The sequence below is a fragment of the Terrapene carolina genome, unplaced genomic scaffold (genome assembly GCF_002925995.2).
Source record: "Terrapene carolina triunguis isolate 2854851 unplaced genomic scaffold, T_m_triunguis-2.0 Scaffold96, whole genome shotgun sequence".
NCBI lineage: Eukaryota > Metazoa > Chordata > Testudines > Emydidae > Terrapene > Terrapene triunguis.
Genome location: NW_020664447.1, coordinates 70,799,133 through 70,825,117, shown reverse-complemented (window position 1 = coordinate 70,825,117; position 25,985 = coordinate 70,799,133). Strand labels below are relative to the sequence as shown.

Sequence of the window (25,985 nt, the reverse complement as noted above, 5' to 3'; positions counted from 1 at the left end):
ACTTCTGCTCTCAGTTACACCAGTGTAACAGCAGAGTAATTCTACTGACTCTGATGAAATTACTCCAGATTTATACCACCTTATCTGACAGCAGAATTTGGCTTTACCGAAATAGCTGTTTTGAGAATCTGGAATTTGTTTTGAGAAGTTAGATTTAGAGAGAAATTATTTGATTTTCACTCACTTAAATCAGGAGTGCAAGAGAATAGATGGTGCAGAGAAAGGCTTATAATGGTTCCTCTTTTGGTTTCAGATAGGCTACATTCAGAAACCAGGTCTAAAAAGAATGGGACAAAAAACAAACAAACAAAAACCCCAATACCAACTTTTAACTAAATATCAGTTCAATACAGAATTTCAGTCCAGTGTTGTGGAAGGTGATTTTTCCCAAGGCCATCAATTCCTTATTCCTGAAACTGAACTTAACATAAATACAGGAACAACAGGCCATAAAAAATTGGTGTTGGGGCTACATTATATTTAGTTTGAAATTTATCCTTCAGTGACCTGTTTAGGGAGCAAATGGAAGGGAAGAAAGGAAGATAGAGATCTGAGTAGTGCAAAGAACAACAGATATTAACTGACAGCCCCTCCCCAAAAAGTGAGAGACCTTCTAACCAAAGGGGTTCTGCTCATTTAGCTCTGCTTCTCTGATGACATTCATTCCCTAGTTACTTCTATACTTGTTGATGCATTTCCCATTGTTCTGATTTTTTTTTACCTATCCACGCTTGTCTCTGCCAGCCTATTATTCATAATCGCTAGGGCTCCTACCCCGCCAGAGAATCCATTATGTTTAGAACTAGAGTTCAACTGCCTTGGGTAGCCATTGGCAGTTTCTGACAGCTGTTTCTGCATGATGGCCAGTGACACTTTGTTGGAGGCTAAGAAATCTTTCATGGAGATCATCTCGCCAGACAGCCGGCGTCCATCTGTGTCGCTCTCATTGACGCCATCAGTCTCAATGGAGATGTTCCGCCGGCTCCGCACATTCCCTGGCATCACAACATTCCTCCGTGACCTAAAGAATTTTCTTTGGCATCTGGGGCAGCACCTGCAATCCAGCTTCTTTAATATCCAGTTTATGGACTGTTTGATAACAATCGAGATCACATTAAATAAGGAATAGATACAGCAAACCCCCATGAGTATGAAGACAAAGTTGCCAAATCGGTAAAGGCCTTGGCTTTCATACTGGGCATTTTGGCTACTGACCAGGTCACCAAAACCAATAGTGCTGAAGGCCACGAAGCAAAAGTAAAGTGAGTCAAAGTAACTCCACCCTTCAATCGGTGTGTACATTGCAGAGGCACAACAGGAAATGATGAGTGATGCTACACATAAAATGAGCATGACATAGTACACAGATGGCTTCCACCCTGCCAAGCTGTCCACCTCAGAGTTCCCTGAGCCTCGCCGGCTGTCATGAGGGAGGACCCCTTTTCTCCTCAGCTGTCTCTCATGGCAGGATTTCATGATGTAGGCTATGACCGTGATCAAGCGCTCCAGGAACAGGTTAAAGAATAAAATGGTCCCTGCACATCCTATAAGGCCATAAAATATCAGAAAAATTTTTCCTCCAACGGTGGCTGGGGTGGTCATGCCGAACCCTGGAAGACAAAACAGAAGAGTTGAGTAAAAATAACCCCTTAGTTACAGCATCAAGGGTTTTGCCACATGCAAGCCAAAACAACCGGCAGGAAATCACTATGGTGTCTATTAGCTTTGAAAGAGTAGCTGGGAATTCTCTCCAAGTTCTACATGCTTATGACCCACATTATTCCAGTGCTAAAAAGTAAGCAAAGATCACAAAAGCAGAGTGGGCACACTTCCCCCTAATTAGAAATGAAATGAAATAAATGAAAGCAAATAAATTTGAAGAAAGAGCTGTTTAACTGAGGATCTGAGCTGCTGTCTGCTGCAGAGCTCACTTTACCACAACCCTGTGCTCGGCTCCCTGTTTCAGAGCTAATCTTCTGAATTACTACACTGACCTCTTCTCCCACTCTGTTCTGCTTCATTGGCCTGAAGTCTATAAAAAGTCCAGTGAAGTCTATAAAAAAATTCCCATTTACTTCAACAGTCAATGAATGGATTAATCCTCACAGTCAGACCTATGTTGATGCATTACCAGATTTTCCCTTCTTTCCCACTTGCCCAGGCTCTGCTCCACAGTTCAAATCTGTGCTGGAGCATTACAGGAGCGGCCCTGCTTTCCTGTCCTCTGCTGTGTTGCTTCCAACTCAGATATGTTTTGCAACTTTGCAAATATTCCCACATGGATTTTTTTTCTTTCCAGTCTGAAAATACCATTTTTGCTTGGGGTTAATATTTATTGAAAAGACAAAATTGCTGTAAATGGGATGTTTATAAAGAATCAAAATGAATAAATTTGTCTTAAATATGATGGGCATATTAGAGGTAATATACATGTTGAATATGTTTGCTGTAGTTTGAACAGGGTCTAGAGAAGCTGAACAACTGATTAAATAACTGTCCAATTAAGTTAAAGCAGTCTTGCTGAGAGAACAAAAAAATAGCACATTGAATAAGACACACATCGGCATTTGTTCTCCTCTGTCTGTAAATGCAGGATATTAACTGCATGAAATAAAGGAACCAGAGAACTGAATATAAGGGAAATGTATTCAGTATTTCGAAGTGCATTGCTCTTGTGCCGGGAAAGACAAATACAGGATGGGGAGCTGGGAACATCCCTGTTTTTACATCTACAGCAGGCTGGAAGCAGGGCCGACGAGAGGGGGAGGAAGCCGGTACAAATTACCGGGGCCCGGCGGTCCGGAAGGGGGCCCGGGGCCCAGCTTTCCCCCCTTCTCGTCGGCCCTGTTTAGCAGGTCCGCCCTTGCTGGGGGACCCGAAATTTTTTTTTCACCGGGGCCCAAACCCGCTCTCAGCGGCCCTGGCTGGAAGGGATGGGGGTCATCTGTAGATATACAGCAGACCAAACTGCAAGTGGAGAGGAAGAGGATTAGGGTTAGGGTGCACAGGATAATTCCGATAGGGCACAGCAAAACCTGTGGCTGGCCCTAGGTGGTTAAGGCAGATTATTCTAAACTGTGTCAACTTTAGTGATCCGGCGTAACATCTGCTAGAGGCTTGAAAACATTGAAAACAATGTGAATTTTGCCATTGACTTAGTGGCTAGAGCCTGAGCCCAAGCCCATAAAATTCATATCCCTTGTCATTTAAAATTCCTATCTGAGTCCACATTTCCATAGGTGGAAGCCTAGCAGTAAAGGTTCTACAAAGACACCTAAACAGTCAAGACAGGAAATCCATTATGAATTGTAAATAATGGAAAACACAGGACATGAAATCAGAAAGCCAGTGAGCCCAGCCTCTGTTCCTTGTCCTTTTTTCTTTCCCACTGGGGCCTCAATTTTGACCTTTTGGAGAAATAAAATGCTTTTTTTTTCTTTCGACTTATAAATCTCAAAATGTGTTAATCGAAACTAATGATAATTTCATGTAGTGCTAGATTGGAAAACCTAAAAGCACTGTACAGTACAGATATTAATCTAAACCTAACAATATTGTCTTTTGGGGTTGTGGAAAAAATAAACTGTAGGCTTCTAGCTGCACTGCTAAATCAGTATACAAAATGGCTTGCAGATCCATTCATGAAGAAATATTTTGGGCCAAACTGATCCCTGGTGTCACTCTATGGACTTCAGTGCATGATTCTATTTAAAGATACTGTCATGCAAACAGCCTACCTGGTCACTGCAAATACTCTATGATGGGAAATTGCTTCCCTTTTCTCTCTTATTTTTTCTCTAGTGTGATGTCAGGGGCAGTGTAGATCATTCAGTGACTAAAGAGCAAATCAATAGAACTTATGTCTAGGTAAAAGTACCCATGCTTGTATACTCTGCAAACACAGCAGCTCTTTGCCAAAAATCAATCTCTTTGCTAGACCAGAAAAAGCTCTAAAACCGAAACTCCCTCTTCCACTCAAACAGCAACAAAACAGCATTGCTGCCTGTCGTCTGCTTTCATATACATTCTCCCTAAAACTTCAAAGGATCTAGGTGGGGAACTTATTGTACCTGTGAACGAAATCAAAAAGACCATCTAGTGTCTAACCTCCCTTTGCTAAGCAAGCTAACTGAGAACCTAGCAACAGCAACCTCTGTCACCATCTGTCAGCTTCAGGTATCCTGGATAGAACTGATTGGAAAATGTTTTTTTCCTCCTGCAGCAGAAAATTTCTACTTTTAGGCAAAAATATATATATATATATTTTCAGCTGCCAACTGAAATACTGCTGCAGTTCCTAAACATGCTCCCAAGTTTCCTCTATGGGCTGGGCTCCCTGGTTGGACTACATCTCCCACGATGCACCTCAGGCTCCCTTTTTGGCGAGGGATGGTAGTACATCTTAGGAGATGGAGTCCTACCAGGAAGCCTGGCGCACAGAGCAGAATGGGAGCATGAGGCACCCGAACTACAACTCCCATGATGCACTATGGCAGCATTTCTGAATCAAAATATTTCAGTTTGTGGCAAAAATATGTTGATTTTCAGATTAAACTTTACAGTTTTGGGGCCGTTTTTTTTTATAAAAAATGAAAATTGTGTGGAAAGCACACACTTTTTGTGAAAAAAAGTTGTTTCTTCAAAAACCTAATTTTCTACTGAAAAACAGTTTTGATGGAATTTTTTTGACCAGCCCTAACACTGGATCCCTCCCAGCCAGGCTTCAGGCCATGCCATGATATAGAAACACTTGTTGCTCTCGTGGTTAACTTCCTTCTCTCCATAGACCAGTGAAGGGATCCATATTCATCCTTCTGGACCTCTCTGTGGCATTAGATATCATAGATCATCCTCATACAGCGTGGATGCTTCAAGCTTGGGACCAGCTCTGGCAATACTGGAGCAGTCCCACTTCAGAAAGACTCTTTGCATTTTCTCCTCCTCTCAGACACAATCTGGCCCTTTATATTTGTACCAAGAAAACATACTTTTTAGAACTAGAGAAGAAAGTCATTTTGAACTGACCAAAAAATTTAATTTCAAATTAGTCAACAAAAACTTAAAATACGTATCCCAGCACATTTTCTTATGGGAGTTGTAGTTTGGGCCCCCATTCTCTCATATGGGCCAGGCTCCCTAGAGATTACATCTCCAATACTACAAAGTGAATTTCCCTCTGACTGAGCTGCATAATGTATCATCGGAGTCACATGACTCTGGCTGCATTATGGGTGATGTAGTTTGACCAGGGAGCCTGGCTAATAGGGACATAGAATCATAGAACATCGGGGTTGGAAGGGACCTCAGGAGGTCATCTAGTCCAACCCCCTGCTCAAAGCAGGACCAGTCCCCAACTAAATCATCCCAGCCAAGGCTTTGTCAAGCCTGACCTTAAAAACCTCTAAGGAAGGAGATTCCACAACCTCCCTAGGTAACCCATTCCAGTGCTTCACCACCCTCCTAATGAAAAAGTTTTCCCTAATATCCAACCTAAACCTCCCCCACTGCAACATGAGACCATTGCTCCTTGTTCTGTCATCTGGTACCACTGAGAACAGTCTAGATCCATCCTCTTTGGAATCCCCTTTCAGGTAGTTGAAAGCAGCTATCAAATCCCTCCTCATTCTTCTCTTCTGCAGACTAAACAATCCCAGTTCCCTCTGCCTCTCCTCATAAGTCATGTGCTCCAGCCCCCTAATCATTTTTGTTGCCCTCCGCTGGACTCTTTCCAATTTTTCCACATCCTTCTTGTAGTGTGAGGCCCAAAACTGGACACAGTACTCCAGATGAGGCCTCATCAATGTCAAATAGAGGTGAATGATCACGTCCCTCGTTCTGCTGGCAATGCCCCTATGTATAAAGCCGAAAATAGATTAATAGATTCATAGATTCTAGGACTGGAAGGGACCTCGAGAGGTCATCGAGTCCAGTCCCCTGCCCGCATGGCAGGACCAAATACTGTCTAGACCATCCCTGATAGACATTTATCTAACCTACTCTTAAATATCTCCAGAGATGGAGATTCCACAACCTCCCTAGGCAATTTATTCCAGTGTTTAACCACCCTGACAGTTAGGAACTTTTTCCTAATGTCCAACCTAGACCTCCCTTGCTGCAGTTTAAGCCCATTGCTTCTTGTTCTATCCTTAGAGGCTAAGGTGAACAAGTTTTCTCCCTCCTCCTTATGAATGCCATTAGCCTTCTTGGCAACAAGGGCACACTGTCGACTCATATCCAGCTTCTCATCCACTGTAACCCCTAGGTCCTTTTCTGCAGAACTGCTGCCAAGCCATTCGGTCCCTACTCTGTAGCAGTGCATGGGATTCTTCCGTCCTAAGTGCAGGACTCTGCACTTGTCCTTGTTGAACCTCATCAGATTTCTTTTGGCCCAATCCTCTAATTTGTCTAGGTCCCTCTGTATCCTATCCCTACCCTCCAGCGTATCTACCACTCCTCCCAGTTTAGCGTCATCTGCAAACTTGCAGAGGGTACAGTCCACGTCATCCTCCAGATCATTAATGAAGATATTGAACAAAACCAGCCCCAGGACCGACCCTTGGGGCACTCCGCTTGGTATTGGATGACAACTAGACATGGAGCCATTGATCACTACCTATTGAGCCCGACGATCTAGCCAGCTTTCTATCCACCTTATAGTTCATGCATCCAGCCCATACTTCTACAACTCCTACGAGGCAAATATACCATTTTTGGAAAATGTAGTTTATATTGAACTGACTCAAAATGAAGCTTTCCAGGTACATTCAAGAAACTAAATGAAACATTTTGATTTCTGGAATCTTGAATTGTTTAGCTCAATCAAAAATGTCAATATGAAACATTTCAACATTTCCAAACTGAATTTTTTGTAATTTCTGTTCCATGAAAAAATTCAAAAAATGTCAACTTTTCATCCTGATTTGAGATAAAACAAATGCTGAAATGTAGGAATTTCCAGTGGGGTGGGAATTCTGCATGTCACTCTGCTCTATATTTTGCTTCTAAGGATTGCTATCTAGCTTTTTAGATGTTTTCAGATGTTTTTGTGGCAAGTGCTCATGTTTCTGGTTTAGATGTCCTGGGTAGGTTTTAGAACCTTTTTTACTTAGAAAAGGAATGGTCTTGTAATAAAACTGCTCAGCCTCCAAACACTGTTGATATCCAGATTTGATTTCTCTCTTCAGCTCATCATTCTGTTGTGAAATAGTAGATTGCTGTGAAAGGTAGCGGTTGAAAATACCTTGTATGTCATCAAGTCCATTTCCTTGCCAGTGTGACATAGGGTCTAATCCAAAGTCAGTGGAAAGACTCCTCTTTACTTCAATGAGCTCTGGATCAGAACCACAGTCCATTGACAGAACATGTATCTGAACAGATGTAAAAATTTTATTAAAGTGAATGTTTAAAATGAAATATACACGAGTTAAGAGGCAAGGTATTGTACATCTGGGGTCAGGCTTGGGTTATGGGGGGTTACAGGTATCGTTTGCAAGGATGTAAAGATACATACATATCGCACAACCTGCATAGACCCAGATTGGGGTGCAAGAGTTTTTAAAGTGTCAGTGGATAAGTGGGCTCGGGTACGCCACCCATGGAATGAATAAGGAGTCCAAGTCAGTATCGGTGTAGCGGATAAGTACATGGGTGGGGTACCCTTGGTCTGTCAGGGAAGGAAGTGGGTTATTTCCCTGGTCGGCGGTCTCGGTTACTCAGTGTGGTATTGACGGTGTCCTGTGATGTGTTCCGTATAAATGTCTCTGGACCACCTGATGGTGTCGGACACCATGAGCTGTCTCATGAGCCGGGCGTAGCGTTGACCAACTCCACACGCTCTCAGAACCGGCTCGTTGTGGGGGTCCCAGGAGCCCAGGGCTCCCACGATCAGGGTGTGTATCTGGACCTCGTAGCCCGGGGCTCTCAGGGTCTCGGCCAGCGGGGTGTTATTACACTTCACTTTATCCAGGTGGACTAAGTAGACATGCTCCTTAATAGCTGGCCTGGAGTACCCGCTGCAGTTTACCCCGAAGAGCCAGAAGAGGCCTGGAGACCGCAGGTACCAAACCCCGGGGAGGCAGGAAGTAGCCCAGGGGCAGCCACGGAGCAGCCGACTGCAGAGCCCAGCATGCCTCAGTCGTCGTGTTGCGGCTGGATCCCCGCCGACAAAGGGGCAGCCAATCCTGCCCCTGTCAGGGCCCTGGGCTGGGACGCAGTGGAGTAGGGTGGGCCCGCGTCCCCCTGCCACCCCACCCCGGGTGGCTGACCCCCTACACGGTGCAAGGAGGGTCTAGCCCAGGACAGGAGCTCCCTTACCACTCACCTTTGGAGACTGTTTGTTTGCTGGCTGCCTGAGCTCCACTCAGGCTAAACCCAACCCCTCAGAGACTGTGTGTTTGCTGGCTGCCTGAGCTCTGCCCAGGCCAAAGCCAGCCCTGAAAGACTATTTGCTTGCTGGCACCCTGAGCCTACACAAGCCCAGGCCCAGCTCACCTGGAGACTGTTTTGTTTACTGGCTGCCTGAGCTCCGCCCAGGCCAAAGCCAGCCTTGAGAGACTGTGTGTTTGCTGGCTGCCTGAGCTCTGCCCAGGCCCCAGCCAGCCCTGATAGACTGTAGTTAAGGGCTGACTACCTGAGCTACCCCAGTCCAGGCTAAAGCCTGGTATTGACTATTTATCGCAAAAGCCCTATTGGGGGCTTTTGCCTGTCTCACAGACTCTGATCCTGACCCCACAGGACTAGCCTGAGTGGCCTCCCTCCGACCGGGAGAGTGAGAGAGCGTTACAGATGTTTTTCTTTTTGCACTCTAATGTTAAACATTGAATATGGTTTGCTGAATATTCATCCTGATTTATGATTTCACTCTACTAGGGCTAATTTTTCAGGGAGCTGCAATGAGTTTTACCTCTTATTAAAGTCAATGAGAGTTTTACTAGAGCACCACACAACTCTTACAAAAGTCCATTCTGCAGGGGCTCCTTCAGGAAGTTTTGCCTGAGAGCTAAGCTTCTGGTTTAAGAGCCGATATTTCAGATTTTACTTTAGAAGTATTGTCAAGGAAAACAGCATTAATTAAAGAGCGGAATGATGAAAGATTCTAGTAAACCACAGTATTAGGATAATGTCATCATGTCACATGCGCCTCACCCATTTCCTGAACAATGGGACTGAATGTGACCAAAGAAATGCAAGTAGCTTGTGACTCTCAATGTTAGCATGATCACAAGGTTTGATGAGCATCAGGAAATGCTTCCCTAATAGAAAACCCTATTTTATGGACTGGCATAAGGTTGACATTGACTAATGTGGTATCAAGATATTCTTCTTAGTCAAAACAGTAAGTTATGTTTATCATGAAAAATAAAGAGAGACAACAAATTTCAATTTTCTATAACAATTCATCCAATCTACACAAAGGAAACAGACCCATCAATTTCACCCCTCAACATGTTGTAGTTTCTGTGAAAAAGGGATCCAAAGAAAAAGTCAGACACTATACAAATTTTAGTCAAATGGCCCTTTTAAAAACAGTCAGAGCAAACATCAGATGATGTCCCCCTTTCTACAAACTGCTATAGAAAAATCAAGCAGTGCATACATTTCAATAAATATTTAAAATGATAAAGTAACACAAAACCCAGAATGTTTATAGGCATTTTCACCTTTCTGAAAATGGAAATTCTAATGCATCCATCCCAACATACTGTTACTGTGCCACCATAAGGCCAGGGGAATAGTAAGTGATGCAAATTGTGGTCATTTGGTCAGAGGTATCCTCTTATAGTCCCCCCATAAGGAGCTGATTTTAATATTCAAAGTGCTCTGAAATCCACATGCCTAGGGAGACTGTCTTGAACAATCATAACAGGGCCTAGAGTAGAATTTATTATGTAAATTTGGGGTTGTCTGAACAAGGGGTTCCCATATTACACCCCTCCCCTCCCTCCGGTTATGAGCTTTCTTTAATTTTCAAAATGCTCCAAAATCCATGTGCATAATGAAATTATTCCCCAGAAAAGACTCTCCTCCATTCCCCCTTGCTGCCTCTACATGGTTGATGTGCCATCAGTTACCACCTTTCTTCCTCTCCATGCCCCTCCAGCCCTCCTGGAGGACTCCTTGTGCCTTTCTCAGCTATCCCGCCCCCGATAGATATCACAGCACATTATCCTTCCAGTTGATACAGAACACTATGGAGGTATTGCACATGGGGACACCAGGAGAAAATGTCAGACTGTGTCCACACTGCATTTAGGGTAGGCTTAGTGAAAACCAGCTGGCTACGCCTGGCTTATACTCGAGCATTTCATCTGCTCTGCACAGACTGCTCCAGAGTTGCCAAATGTTACCATTCCTTGATCCTTGTCCTAAAGATTCCCTCTGAAGCATTGCCTGCACTTACTTCTGCGCTGTACTGTATTGTCATGTATGGCACCAGACTGCTACAAATCCCCAGAGCAAGAATAGACTATCATGCGCCTCTGCGTGCACAACTGACATAATTCTGCATAGAAATGGGACGTCCACAGTCCCTTTGGATGCAAATGAACCTCTACTCCTGTTTCAGTGTGAGTTGGGGCAACCTGCTGCAAGTAATCCCTGTGCCAGTCAATAAAATTGGGAGCAGGGCTGTGGGAGTGCTTGCAGATGAATGAAACAATACAGTTGTGTGGGACACAACACAACACATAAAATGGATACAGTTACTTAGGGCTTATCTACTCTACAGGTTATGTCAGTATAACTTATGTCGCTCAGTGATATGACTAAGCCACCACCCCGAATGACGTAAATTACACCGACCTAAGCGTTGGTGTGGACTGTGCTATGTTGGCGGGAGAAGCTACTGCCTCTTGCGGAGGTGGCTTTATTATGCTGACGGAAGTGCTCTCTGCCGTTGGCATACAGTGTCATCAGCAGACATGCTACAGCTGTGCCACTGTAGTGCTTCTAGTGTAGACTAGCCCTTGGTCATCCCTCATGTCTGGATATTATATACAGTCCTGGCTGTAATGTACATTCTACATCCCCAGTGGCTCTTGGCAGCTCCAGGGGTAGTGTTAGGCTGTAGGGCAGGGCTGGTATGCATTTTAACTTTGTATTTCCTGATTTCCACTTTGTTATTCCTTAACTCTTTATTTCCTGGATTTCAGAAGATAAAGTATAAGCCACTCAATATCCTGGAAGGGTACAAGGCACGGCTGGTCAACTTCAACTCTGCATTAGTGACTTTTGGGGCAGTGAATTTATGTGTGTGGAGGGGCAGAGGAGAGATTACGATACATTTTTCAATCCATCTTAGATCTTGAATGCAGTGTTTTTTTCATAATGGTGCAAAGTTTCTTTCTTGTTACTGCTCCAGCAGGCTTCATTTCCTTTTTGAATATGTGTGTGTTTGCTATCAGTGTTATAATTAGATACTCCAGTCCTTTCCCAGAAAAAGGAAGTGGATAGAAAGAGGGGCTAACACTATAGCAACGGTAATGAGTCACTATGATGCTGCTAATATTGAAATGGCTTTGCAATTTAACCTACAATCAGAGCTCTTTGATTGTCTGTGATGTTGTGCTTATACTTATAATGCCTTTTCAGCCAATGAGTTTAATTGTTTTCCTTAGTTTTATGTATCAGTTCAATTTCTTATTGTATTTCTGAAGTGATTAAAAATCCCTTGGCCCGGCAGCCTTATTTGGCCATCTATGGGATCCTATTACTATCCCAGGATGCATTGCCTGTTGTACCCAATTCTTTAGAGTTCAATGGTGGCTTTGTAGTCAGGCACCTGGAGGCGTGTGGCACCTGGAGGTACCCAGCATGCAGGGGAACACACTGCTATTACACCCCTAAGAGCAATTAACAGTGTTGGGGATAGGGAGTGTCATCTAACTTGCTCCATCATTGTTCCAGGCCCCCTTTGGGGAGGCTGGCTCCCCCAAGAAGTGGGATTGTGCCTGGCCCCTGTTCAGAGGAGGAAAGGAGACAGATTTGATGTTTACACCCTCTCTCATTCCCTGCCCAGGGGGAGCCACAATCTGGGCCTGCATTAGAAATCAGCACACCAGTCACAATGTTTGTGTCGTATAAAGCAGTGGTGGACTCATCCTGTAATCCTTACTCACATGAATAGCCCTGTTGAAGCCAGTGAGAGTGGATAACGAAAACAATAAAACCCTTAGACTGAATAGGCCTTATAAATAAAGGCACATCTCACAATCACACTCAAAGGGCTCCCTCCTGGAGCTAAGTTTGCCTGGGAACCCTCCGAGAAGAGCTAAGGTGAGTGCTGCATTGGGGGGGCTATGTTGTGAGCTGCTGGGTTAAATATTCAAGTGTCTGTCTGCTGTGACCATTTGTTTGACCGTGTGCTTGTTTGTTTGAATAGTGTGACTGTTTGACGGTGTGGGTGTTTGATCGAAAAGTGTGAATTGGGAGTGCTTTGTTCCAGGTGGGCCTCGAGTGGTTGACTGGAGGGAAGGCTTGGAGCCAGCAGCCTTATAAAAAGGCAACCAGTTGCGAACCGAGTGAGCAGCAAACAGAGAACAGGCAAACAGAGGGAGTTTGCCTGGGAGTTCGCTTGGGACGAGTTTGCACAGAGTGTTTGTGCCTTTCAGGCTCCTGTGAGCAGTACATACAACAACTGAGGAGCCTCTTAGAAGGAACACATGGATAGTAAGCAATCAGCTGTTGTGACCTGCTCAGACTGTGCCATGTTTGTCTTTCTCCCAGAGGACAGAAGTGACTTCGTCTGTACGAAGTGCAAGCTGGTCTGCATATTGGAAGAGAAGGTTAAAGAACTAGAGGACCAAGTATTAACCCTGCGTTGCATCAGAGAAAATGAAGATTTTCTGGACAGAAGTCAGTGTTTGGTTCTGGAAGCACAACATGCTGAAGAATCAGAGAGTGCAATGCAGAACAGGGAAGAATATTGGCAGCATGTGACCTCCAGAAGAAAGAGGAGAACCTATATACCCCCAATGCAAATAGAGATTTTCAGGCTCTCTGCACAGGTACTACTGCGGAGAAGGATTTGGAAGAGCCCTCTGAGGGAACGAGACCCCATCAGCCGAGAGGCATGAGATTCATTGTCCTAGAGATGGGGGTTCCATGACCACCACTCCTAAGAGGAGGAGATGGGTGGTGGTGGTCGGGAACTCCCTCCTAAGGGGGACGGAGTCATCCATCTGCCGACCAGACCAGGAGACTTGAGAAGTGTACTGCTTGCCTAGAGCTAGAATCCAGGATGTGACGGAGTGTTTGCCGAGACTGATCAAGATCTCGGACCGCTACCCTTTCCTACTTCTCCACATGGGCACCAATGATACTGCCAAGAATGACCTTGAGCGGATCACTGCAGACTACGTGGCTCTGGGAAGAAGGCTAAAGGAGTCTGAGGTGCAAGTCGTGTTCTCGTGCATCCTCCCTGTTGAAGGAAAAGGCCCAGGTAGGGACTGTTGAATTGTGGAGGTGAATGCATGGTTACGCAGGTGGTATTGGAGAGAGGGCTTTGGATTCTTTGACCATGAGATGTTGTCTCAGGAAGAAGGATTGCTAGGAAGAGATGGGATCCACCTAACGAAGAGCGGGAAGAGCATCTTCGCAGGCAGGCTTGCTAACCTAGTGAGGAGGGCTTTAAACTAGGTTCACCAGGGGATGGTGACCTAAGCCCAGAGGTAAGTGGGGAAGTGGGATACCGGGAGAAAACACAAGGAGGAGGGTACAAGACAGGAAGCCTCCTGATTCATACTGAGAAAGTAGGGCAATCGGCTAGTTATCTTAGGTGCATGTACACGAACGCAAGAAGCCTGGGAAACAAGCAGGAAGAATTGGAAGTCCTGGCACAGTCAAGGAACTATGATGTGATTGGAATAACAGAAACTTGTGGGGAAGTTCACATGACTGGAACACTGTCATGGATGGGTATAAACTGTTCAGGAAGGACAGATATGGGAGGAAAGGTGGAGGAGTTGCATTGTATGTAAGAGAGTGGTATGATTGCTCAGAGCTCCAGTATGAAACTGGAGAAAAGCCTGTTGAGAATCTTTGGATTAAGCTTAGAGACGAGAGCAACAAGGGTGATGTTGTGGTGGGTGTGTGCTATAGACCAGAAGGATGAGTTAAACGAGGCTTTCTTCTAACTGAAGTTTCCAGATCACAGGCCCTGGTTCTAATGGGGGACTTCAATCACCCTGACATCTGCTGGGAGAGCAATACATCAATGCACAGACAATCCAGGAAGTTTTTGGAGTGTGTTGGGGACAACTTCCTGGTACACATGCTGGAGGAACCGACTAGGGGTTGTGCTCCTCTTGACCTGCTCCTTACAAACAGGGAAGAATTGGTAGGGGAAGTAGAAGTGGGTGGCAACCTAGGCAGCAGTGACCATGAGATGGTTGAGTTCAGGATCCTGACAAAAGGAAGAAAGGAGAGTAACAAAATACGGACCCTGGACTTCAGAAAAGCAGACATAGACTTGCTTAGGGATCCCCTGGGAGGCTAATATGAGGGGGAAAGGAGTCCAGGAGAGCTGGCTATATTTTAAAGAAGCCTTATTGAGGGCACAGGAACAAACCATCCCGATGTGTAGAAAGAATAACAAATATGGCAGGCGACCAGCTTGGCTTAACTGAGAAATCTTCGGTGAGTTTAAATTAAAAAAGGAAGCTTACAAGAAGTGGAAATTTGGACAGGTGACTAGGAAGGAGTATAAAAATATTGCTCGAGCATGCAGGGGTGTAATCAGGAAGGCCAAGGCACAATTGGAGTTGCAGCTAGCATGGGATGTGAAGGGTAACAAGAAGGGTTTCTACAGGTATGTTAGCAACAAGAAGGAGGTCAGGGAAAGTGTGAGACCCTTACTGAATGGGGGAGGCAACATAGTGACAGATGATGTGGAAAAAGCTGAAGTACTCAATGCTTTTTTTGCCTTGGTCTTCATGACAAGGTCAGCTCCCAGACTGCTGCACTGGGCAACACAGTATGGGGAAGAAGTGAGCAGCCCTCAGTGGTGAAAGAACAGGTTAAGGACTATTTAGAAAAGCTGGACATGCACAAGTCCATGGGTCCAGATCTAATGCATCCGAGGGTGCTGAGGGAGTTGGCTGATGTGATTGCAGAGCCATTGGCCATTATCTCTGAAAATTCATGGCAATCGGGGGAGGTCCCGGACGATTGGAAAAAGTGCCCATATTTTAAAAAGGGAAGAAAAAGAACCCAGGGAACTACAGACCAGTCCGCCTCACTTCAGTCCCCGGCAAAATCATGGAGCAGGTCCTCAAGGAAACCATTTTGAAGCACTTGGAGGAGAGGAAGGTGATCAGGAACAGTCAACATGGATTCACCAAGGGCAAGTCATGCCTGACCAACCTGATTGCCTTCTATGATCAAATAACTGGCTCTGTGGATATGGGGAAAGCGGTGGATGTGATATATCTTGACTTTAGCAAAGTTTTTGATACAGTCTCCCACAGTATTCTTGCCAGCAAGTTAAAGAAGTATGGATTGGATGAATGGACTATAAGGTGGATAGAAAGCTGGCTAAATTGTCGGGCTCAATGGGTAGTGATCAACGGCTTGATGTCTAGTTGGCAGCCGGTATCAAGCGGAGTGCCCCAGGGTCGGTCCTGGGGCCAGTTTTGTTCAACATCTTCATAAATGATCTGGATGATGGGATGAATTGCACCCTCAGCAAGTTCGCGGATGACACTAAGCTGTGGGGAGAGGTAGATACGCTGGAGGGTAGGGATAGGGTCCAGAGTGACTAAGACAAATTGGAGTATTGGGCCAAAAGAAATCTGATGAGGTTCAACAAGGACAAGTGCAGAGTCCTGCACTTAGGAAGGAAGAATCCCATGCACCGCTACAGGCTGGGGACTGACTGGCTAAGCAGCAGTTCTGCAGAAAAAGACCATGGGATTACAGTGGATGAGAAGCTGGATATGAGTCAACACTGTGCCCTGGTTGCCAAGAAGGCCAATGGCATATTGGGCTGTATTAGTAGGAGCACTGCCAGCAGATCAAGGGAAGTGATTATTCCCCTCTATTCGGCACTGGTGAGGCCTCCCTTGGAGTATTGGGTCAAGTTTTGGTTCCCCCACTACAGAAAGGGATGTGGACAAATTGGAGAGAGTCCAGCAGAGGGCAACGAAAATGATTAGGGGGCTGGGACACATGACTTATGAGGAGAGGCTGAGGGAACTGGGGTTATTTAGTCTGCAGAAGAGAGGAGTGAAGGGGGATTTGATAGCAGCCTTCAACTACCTGAAAGGAGGTTCCAAAGAGGATGGAGCTCGGCTGTTCTCAGTGGTGGCAGATGACAGAACAAGAAGCAATGGTCTCAAGTTGCAGTGGGGGAGGTCTACGTTGGATATTAGGAAAAACTATTTCACTAGGAGGGTGGTGAAGCACTGGAATGGGTTACCTAGGGAGGTGGTGGAATCTCCATCCTTAGAGGTTTTTAAGGCCCGGCTTGACAAAGCCCTGGCTGGGATGATTTAGTTGGTGTTGATCCTGCTTTGAGCAGGGGGCTGGACTAGATGCAGTTGTGAAGGTGACTGAGCATTCCACTCCTTTAATGAATAGCACTTAAGGAGCCAGTCACAAGGGTGACGGACTCTAGTGCTTTAGAGTTACAGAGGGAGGGAAGGCATGAAATCAAGACTAACTTTTTAGTTTTAAAACTACAATCATAATTCGTTATTCCTGATCTGCTTTAAAAGGTGGCTACAAAGCTCCTGAATTATAATTGCCATAAATTGCCTCTTTCGTGTTCTAACTGCGTGAAACATTCAGTTTTGCTTTGCTGTTTTCTACCTACCAGGCTAAACTGTCATGCTGCAGCTTATCACTTAATCAGATGGAAATTTATAAAGCAGTCACATCATCCTCATGTTAGAAATAACCAGATCAGCCAGATAAACAATGTCATGACTTGTTGGGTAAATCCGTATCTTATCCAACGGTACAACAACATGAAAATAGCTGAGTTGTGGGGGACCAGGAATAAACATCCACAAGACTTTACACTGCATCAAGGGGGTATCAACACCGTAGTAAAACGTCAGGGGAAACATTTCGCTCTTCTCTCCCAGTGGTTGCAGCTATGGTCTTGTATATTTAAACGGACTGTTACTCTACTTTCCTCTCTCCAGTCCTACTGTAGAGGAGTAGAGCGGACATTCTATGTTGTAATATCAGGCAATAAGAATGACTGGGAAACTGGTCTACTCTTAATTTTTGCTGGCACGACTGTCTGGAGTGTTAAAAAAAAGTCATTCTCCTGACATAGCTATCTCAGCAAAAGCCCTGGAGGAGAAGTACTTATACCAGCAAAAAATGTCCTTTTGCCAGAATAGTTTATTTTGTTTGGGGAACTGCTATAAATCTTACCAGCAAAAGATATTCTCTGACCTCGACAGGGCTCTGTGGCACTCTTTTTCTGATATAGCTGAGCTACACTAGAACTGCGTTGCTAGTACAGCTATACTGGTATAACTACTGGAAAAGCATTCCTAGGCACCTAGACACATCCCTGATAGATGTTGTTACGCTGACCTATGCCCTGACATAGACACTACTTTAGACTTTCATCAACCTAGCTACCACCTCTTGAGGGGGTAGATTTAATACAGTGATGGAAAAATGCCTTTCATTGCTGTAGCAAGAGTCTACACTGCAGCTCTAAAGCAGCATAGCTGCAGAACCACAGCTGTGCTGCTGTAGTGCTTGTAGTGTAGACTTACCTCCAGTGTTGGTGTGTCTATACCAGCAAAACTGTGCTTTTGCTAGTATAGCTTATTCCAGACTGTCCAAGCAAAATACATAATCCTAGCAAAAACTCAGGGGCTTTAGCTGGCAGAGCTATTGGTCACAAATCGCACCCTGACTGACATAGCTATGCCAACAAAAGTTCATCGTGTAGACCTGGTGTAAGAAGGGAAAAGGTTAATGTTGCAAATGCCAGTAAGTCCACTTACAACAGAAGGAAGAGACAAGTCTTTGCTGAAAGATTCAGAGTTTAGGATGTTGAGATGTCCCTGACAACAGCAAAATGGGATGTGTACAACTGACAAAGCAAAAAATGGGACTGCCTGGTGTGCAACGACATTTAATTCATTGATGGTCCTCCCTGCTGTCTCGTGCATAGGGCATCTTAGTGGACTGCTGTAGAGGAGGATGTTCAGTGCTCTGGGAAGCAGCTGGCATGCATAGCAGCACTCATTTTCCCTTTATTCTATTCCATCTGCAGATCTGCCTCGCTGAGTGGACTATGCAGTTTACACCCTTGGATCCAGCTGTGTCCCTGCAGGGCTGTATAGATCTGTATGTAAATGATGGGAATTTCTCCAGAGATACTGTGGCTGGGTCTAACTATAAACATGCTCCCACGCCAAGTGACCAGGCTCCTTCGTGAACTGTGACTCTGACCTCGACAGGGCTCTGTTGCTGTTTCATTCTGTATAATGTCACATTTGTAATTTCATATCAATGGTTCAGACAAGCTTAGAGGGATTTTAACCCTCCATAAAGCTCCTGCAGGGTCAATTCCATTCATAAAAGGCAATATTGAAGTTGAAGCTAATGCCAGAACATGTTTTGGTGAAATAATAAAAAACTCCCTAGATCCACACACCCCACCTTTTCTTATGCTTAGAGATTTCCCTCTCTATCTAATCTCACTGGCAGACAGCACTGTCTCTATTGTCTCCAACAATGTTTTATTATTCCTAAAGAAGGTGGAGACCAAACCATAAAGTAGGTAGCACTCTCCCCCATAATTATTTTTAACCAAATGTTTAATCAGTGCTAGAACTGGCCTCATTCCAACCATTAAAAATGTCCTACTTCATTTAAGAACATAAGAACTGCCATACTGGGTCAGACCAAAGGTCCATCCAGCCCAGTATCCTGTCTACTGACAGTGACCAATGCCAGGTGCCCCAGAGGGAGTGAACCTAACAGGTAATGATCAAGTGATCTCTCTCCTGCCATCCATCCCCACCCTCTGACAAACAGAGGCTAGGGACACCATTCCTTACCCATCCTGGCTAATAGCCATTAATGGATTTAACCTCCATGAATTTATCTAGTTCTCTTTTAAACCCTGTTATAGTCCTAGCCTTCACAACCTCCTCAGGCAAGGAGTTCTACAGGTTGACTGTGCGCTGTGCGAAGAACTTCCTTTTATTTGTTTTAAACCTGCTTCCCATTAATTTCATTTGGTGGCCCCTAGTTCTTATATTATGGGAACAAGTAAATAACTTTTCCTTATTCACCTTCTCCACACCACTCATGATTTTATATACCTCTCTCATATCCTCCCTTAGGGTATGTCTACACTATGAAATTAGATCGAATTAATAGAAGCCGGTTTTATAGAAATCGGTTGTATACAGCCGATTGTGTGTGTCCCCACATAAAATGCTCTAAGTGCTCTAGTCGGCGGACCGCGTCCACAGTACCGAGGCTAGCGTCGACTTCCGGAGCATTGCACTATGGGTAGCTATCCCACAGTTCCCGCAGTCTCCGCCGCCCATTGGAATTCTGAGTTGAGATTCCAATGCCCGAATGATGCAAAACACTGTCGCGGGGGGTTCTGGGTACATGTCGTCAGGCCCTTCTCCCTCCGTCAGAGCAACGGCAGACAATAGATTCGCGCCTTTTTACCTGGGTTACCTGTGCAGACAACATACCACGGCAAGCATGGAGCCCGCTCAGCTCAGCTCACCGTCACCATATGTCATCTGGGTGCCGGCAGACGTGGGACTGCATTGCTACACAGCAGCAGCAGCTAACTGCCTTTTGGCGGTAGACGGTGCAGCATGACTGGTAGCCTTCATTGGTGATCTGGGTGCCGGCAGCCGTGGGGCTGGCAGCCGTGGGGTTGCATTGCACCAGCCCCCTTGCCTTTTGGCAGTAGATGGTTTATTACGACTGGTAACCGTCCTCGTCGTACTGCAGTGGCTGTCAATCATGGGCACCTGGGCAGTCCTATGGAACTGTTTTGATGAAGATGGTTATCAGTCATAGTATGCCATTTTCTGCCACGCGCCCTGTTGGCTCATCGCACGTTAGCTGAGTCTTCCCTGAGCAGCAGATCGTGCAATAGGCCTGAAGGCTAACTGCCAAGCGCCCATTACTTGCTGCCAAGCACCCAGAAAATGCCGAGGGCTATCAGTCATGCTGCACCGTCGTCTTAAGATGTAAAAAATAGATTTGTTCTGTATTCATTTCCTTCCCCCCTCCCTCCGTCAAATCAACGGCCTGCTAAACCCAGGCTTTTGAGTTCAATTTCTGGGGGGGGGCCATTCTGTGTGACAGTTGTTTGTGTTTCTCCCTGATGCAAAGCCACCTTTCTTGATTTTAATTCCCTGTACCTGTACGCCATGTCGTCACTCACCCCTTCCTCCCTCCCTCCCTCCTTCCCCTGGTCCGTCAGATACTAGTTTCGCAACTTTTTTCAGACCAGACGCCATAGCTAGCACTGGGATCATAGAGCCCGCTCAGATCACCGCGGCAATTATGAGCACTATGAACACCACGCGCATTGTCCTGGAGTATATGCAGAGCCAGGACATGCCAAAGCAAAACCAGGACCAGGCGAGGAGGAGGCGATTGCAGCGCGGCGACGAGAGTGATGAGGAAATGGACATTGACCTAGACCTCTCACAAGGCACAGGCCCCAGCAATGTGGAAATCATGGTGTTCCTGGGGCAGGTTGATGCTGTGGAACGCCGATTCTGGGCCCGGGAAACAAGCACAGACTGGTGGGACCGCATTGTGCTGCAGGTGTGGGACGATTCCCAGTGGCTGCGAAACTTTCGCATGCGTAAGGGCACTTTCATGGAACTTTGTGACTTGCTTTCCCCTGCCCTGAAGCGCCAGAATACCAGGATGAGAGCAGCCCTCACAGTTGAGAAGCGAGTGGCGATAGCCCTGTGGAAGCTTGCAACGCCAGACAGCTACCGGTCAGTCGGGAATCAATTTGGAGTGGGCAAATCTACTGTGGGGGCTGCTGTGATCCAAGTTGCCAGGGCAATGAGAGACCTGGTGATATCAAGGGTAGTGACTCTGGGAAACGTGCAGACCATAGTGGATGGCTTTGCTGCAATGGGATTCCCAAACTGTGGTGGGGCCATAGACGGAACCCATATCCCTATCTTGGCACTGGAGCACCAAGCCACCGAGTACATAAACCGCAAGGGGTACTTTTCAATGCTGCTGCAAGCCCTGGTGGATCACAAGGGACGTTTCACTGACATCAACGTGGGCTGGCCGGGAAGGGTACATGATGCTCGCGTCTTCAGGCACTCTGTTCTGTTTCGAAAGCTGGAGGAAGGGACTTTCTTCCCGGACCAGAAAATAACCGTTGGGGATGTTGAAATGCCTATCGTGATCCTTGGGGACCCAGCCTACCCCTTAATGCCATGGCTCATGAAGCCGTACACAGGCAGCCTGGACAGGAGTCAGGACCTGTTCAACTAGAGGCTGAGCAAGTGCCGAATGGTGGTGGAATGTGCATTTGGGCGTTTAAAAGCGCGCTGGCGCAGCTTACTGACTCGCTCAGACCTTAGCGAAAAGAATATCCCCATTGTTATTGCTGCTTGCTGTGCGCTCCACAATATCTGTGAGAGTAAGGGGGAGACATTTATGGCGGGGTGGGAGGTTGAGGCAAATCGCCTGGCCACTGATTACACGCAGCCAGACACCAGGGCGGTTAGAGGAGCACAGCAGGGGGCGCTGCGCATCAGAGAAGCTTTGAAAACGAGTTTTGTGACTGGCCAGGCTACGGTGTGAAACTTCTGTTTGTGTCTCCTTGATGAACCCTCCGTCCCTCCCCCCCAACCCAGTTAACTCTACTTCCCTGCAAACCAACCACCCCACCCTCCCCTACCCTCCCCCCTTCGAGCACCACTTGCAGAGGCAATAAAGTCATTGTTACTTCACATTCATGCATTCTTTATTAATTCATCACACAACTAGGGGGATAATTTCAAAGGTAGCCCGGGATGGGGAGGAGGGAAAGAAAAGGACACACTGCAGTTTAAAACTTTAAAACTTTAACACTTATTGCTCGGGAAATCATCTGGCGTGGAGTGACTGGGTGGCCGGAGGCCCCCCCATCGTGTTCTTGGGCGTCTGGGTGAGGAGGCAATGGGACTTGGGGAGGAGGGCTGTTGGTTACACAGGGGCTGTAGCGGCGGTCTGTGCTCCTGCTGCCTTTCCTGCAGCTCAACCATACGCTGCAGCATATCAGTTTGATGCTCCAGCAGCCGGAGCATCGACTCTTGCCTTCTGTGTGCAAGCTCACGCCACCTCTCATCTTCAGCCCGCGATTCAGCACGCCACCTCTCCTCTTGAGCCCGAGATTCAGCACGCCACCTCTCCTCTCGCTCATATTGGGCTTTTCTATAATCAGTCATTGACTGCCTCCATGCATTCTGCTGGGCTCTGTCAGCGTGGGAGGCAGTCTGTAGTTCTGTAAACATTTCATCACGCGTCCTTCGCTTCCGCTTTCGAATATTCACTAGCCTCTGTGAAGGAGTAAGATTTGCAGCTGGTGGAGAAGGGAGAGGTGGTTAAAAAAGATACATTTTAGAGAACAATGGGTACACTCTTTCACGTTAAATTTTGCTGTTCACATCACACAGCACATGTGCTTTCGTTACAAGGTCGCATTTTTCCTCTTATATTGAGGGCCTGCCGGTTTGGTGTGAGAGATCACTCACGCAGTGCCAGGCCACAGATTTCAGCTTGCAGGCAGCCATGGTAAGACACAGTCTTTTGGCTTTTTTAACCTTCTTAACATGTGGGGATGGTTTCAAACAGTACTGCTCTCATTAACCATACCAAGCACCCGTTGGGTTAGCCATTTAAAATGGGTTTGCAATGTAAAAGGAGGGGCTGGGGTTTCCGGGTTAACATACAGCACAAACCCAACCACCCCCCCCACACAATTCTCTGGGATGATCCCTTCACCCCTCCCCCCCACCGCATGGCTAACAGCGGGGAATATTTCTGTTCAGCAGAGCAGGAAGGGGCACCTCTGAATGTCCCCTTAATAAAATTGCCCCATTTCAACCAGGTGACCGTGAATGATATCACTCTCCGGAGGATAACAAAGAGTGATAAGGAATGGATGTTGTCTGCATGCCAGCAAACACCAGGACCATACGCTGCCATGCTTTGTTATGCAATGATTCCAGACTACGTGCTACTGGCCTGGCGTGGTAAAGTGTCCTACCATGGCGGACGGGATAAGGCAGCCCTCCCCAGAAACCTTTTGCAAAGGCTTTGGGAGTACATGAAGGAGAGCTTTCTGGAGATGTCCCTGGAGGATTTCCGCTCCATCCCCATACACGTTAACAGACTTTTCCAGTAGCTGTACTGGCCGCGATTGCAAGGGCAAATTAATCATTAATCATTAAACACGCTTGCTTTTAAACCATGTGTAATATTTACAAAGGTACACTCACCAGAGGTCCCCTGTGTGCCCACAGGGTCTTGGGTGAGTTCGGGGGTTACTGGTTCCAGGTCCAGGGTGATAAACATATCCTGGCTGTTGGGGAAACCGGTTTCTCCGCTTCCTTGCTGCTGTGAGCTATTTACATTATCTTCATCCTCATCTTCCTCGTACCCCAAACCCGCTTCCCTGTGTGTTTCTCCAGTGAGGGACTCATAGCACACGGGGTAGTGGTGGCTGCACCCCCTAGAATGGCATGCAGCTCCGCGTAGAAGCGGCATGTTTGCGGCTCAGCCCCGGACCTTCCGTTTGCTTCTCTGGCTTTGTGGTAGGCTTGCCTTAGCTCCTTAATTTTCACGCGGCACTGCTGTGCGTCCCTGTTATGGCCTCTGTCCTTCATGGCCTTGGAGACCTTTTCTAATATTTTGCCATTTTGTTTACTGCTTCGGAGCTCGGCCAGCACTGATTCATCTCCCCATATGGCGAGCAGATCCCGTACCTCCCATTCTGTCCATGCTGGAGCTCTTTTGCGATCCTGGGACTCCATCACGGTTACCTGTGCTGATGAGCTCTGCGTGGTCACCTGTGCTCTCCACGCTCAGCAAACAGGAAATGAAATTCAAACATTCGCGGGGCTTTTCCTGTCTACCTGGCCAGTGCATCTAAGTTGAGAGTGCTGTCCAGAACGGTCACAATGAAGCACTGTGGGATAGCTCCCGGAGGCCAATAACGTCGAATTCCGTCCACACTAACCCAATTCCGACCCCCTAAGGCCAATTTTATCGCTAATCCCCTCGTCGGAGGTGGAGTAAAGAAACCGGTTTAAAGGGCCCTTTAAGTCGAAAGAAAGGGCTTCGTCGTGTGAACGTGTCCAGGCTTAATTCGATTTAAAGCGGCTAAAGTCGACCTAAACTCGTAGTGTAGACCAGGCCTTAGTCTCCTCTTTTCCAAGCTGAAAAGTCCTAGCCTCTTTAACCTCTCCTCATATGGGACCCGTTCCAAACCCCTGATCATTTTAGTTGCCCTTTTCTGAACTTTTTCTAATGCCAGTATATCTTTTTTGAGATGAGGAGACCACATCTGTACGCAGTATTCAAGATGTGGGCGTACCATGGATTTATATAAAGGCAATAAGATATTCTCCGTCTTATTCTCTATCCCTTTTTTAATGATTCCTAACATCCTGTTTGCTTTTTTGACTGCCGCTGCACACTGCGTGGACGACTTCAGAGAACTATCCACGATGACTCCAAAATCTCTTTCCTGATTAGTTGTAGCTAAATTAGCCCCCATCATATTGTATGTATAGTTGGGATTATTTTTTCCAATGTGCATTACTTTACATTTATCCACATTAAATTTCATTTGCCATTTTGTTGCCCAATCACTTAGTTTTGTGAGATCTTTTTGAAGTTCTTCACAGTCTGCTTTGGTCTTAACTATCTTGAGAAGTTTAGTATCATCTGCAAACTTTGCCACCTCACTGTTTACCCCTTTCTCCAGATCATTTATCATTTATCATTTGCACAGCCTTGCCACATAAATCTATAGTCGCAAACAATAACGGAAAACAACACCTGAAGGGAAGTATACTTCTGGAATCTCTTTTTATGGCCCCCATTACTGAGTTATCTGAACACCTCCCAACCTTTAATATCTTTATCCTCACACCATCCCTGCGAGGTAGGGAAGTGCTATTATTCCCATTTTAAAGATGGAACACAAAAAGCTAAGTAACTTGCTTATGGTCACACAGGAATTCTGAGGTGGAGCAAGGAATTAAACCCAGGTCTCACAAGTCCTCAGCTCTAACCACTAGAAAATGCCCCCTCTTGGCCCAATCTTTCCCCCTCTTTCATGGAAATGTAACCCTTCTGCCAGGCCAAGTTGACAGCAGCAAGGGCCGGGTTCAGTACATAGGGGTTCCCTTTCAACAATACAATGCAAAACCGGCTCGAGTCCCCACCCGTGACCTGGGAAAATTACACACACAACCCTGGGTGCCTCAAAGAGGCCATACTTCCCCTCTTGCAAGCACAGAGTCTCAGTGTAGCAAAATCTTTAATAACATGATGTAAACAACTCAGCATTAAATTGGGAAAACACAACTAGGGTTCATAAACACAAACCATGAACCAGAAGACCCATCCTCAAGCAGACTGAGCCGTGTCCTTTCCCTTTGGTTTCTGAGTCCAGCAACCCAAAAGTCACCCCACCCACAGTTTCTGTCCTTGGTCAGTGCAGCCCCAGAGTGGTTCTTGAGACCAGCAACCCAAAAGTCACCCCTCCCACAGCTTCTGTCCTTGGTCAGTGCAGCCCCAGAGTGGTTCTTGAGTCCAGCAACCCAAAGTCACCCCTCCCACAGCTTCTGTCCCTGGTCAGTGCAGCCCCCCCAGAGTTCAGAAGTTCATCTGCAGAGTTTACCTCCCAGCCTGGGTGGAAGCAGGGGGAGCTATGAGGGCACCTTACGTGCTCCGCAGCTCATGTCAATGGCCGATTGCCACACCTCTACATGGGGTACTGCTGCAGT

General features: G+C 46.3%; 1 protein-coding gene across 1 annotated transcript in view; it reads right to left on the bottom strand.

The window, feature by feature from the left end:
• Nucleotides 1–717: 717 nt before the first annotated feature.
• KCNK13 (potassium two pore domain channel subfamily K member 13) overlaps nucleotides 718–25,985 on the bottom strand; it is a 136,768-nt gene continuing 111,500 nt past the window's right edge. Inside the window, exon 2 of the mRNA XM_026651504.1 lies at nucleotides 718–1,610. Within this exon, the coding sequence (XP_026507289.1) occupies nucleotides 718–1,610 (893 nt within the window). The remainder of the gene's footprint in view (nucleotides 1,611–25,985) is intronic.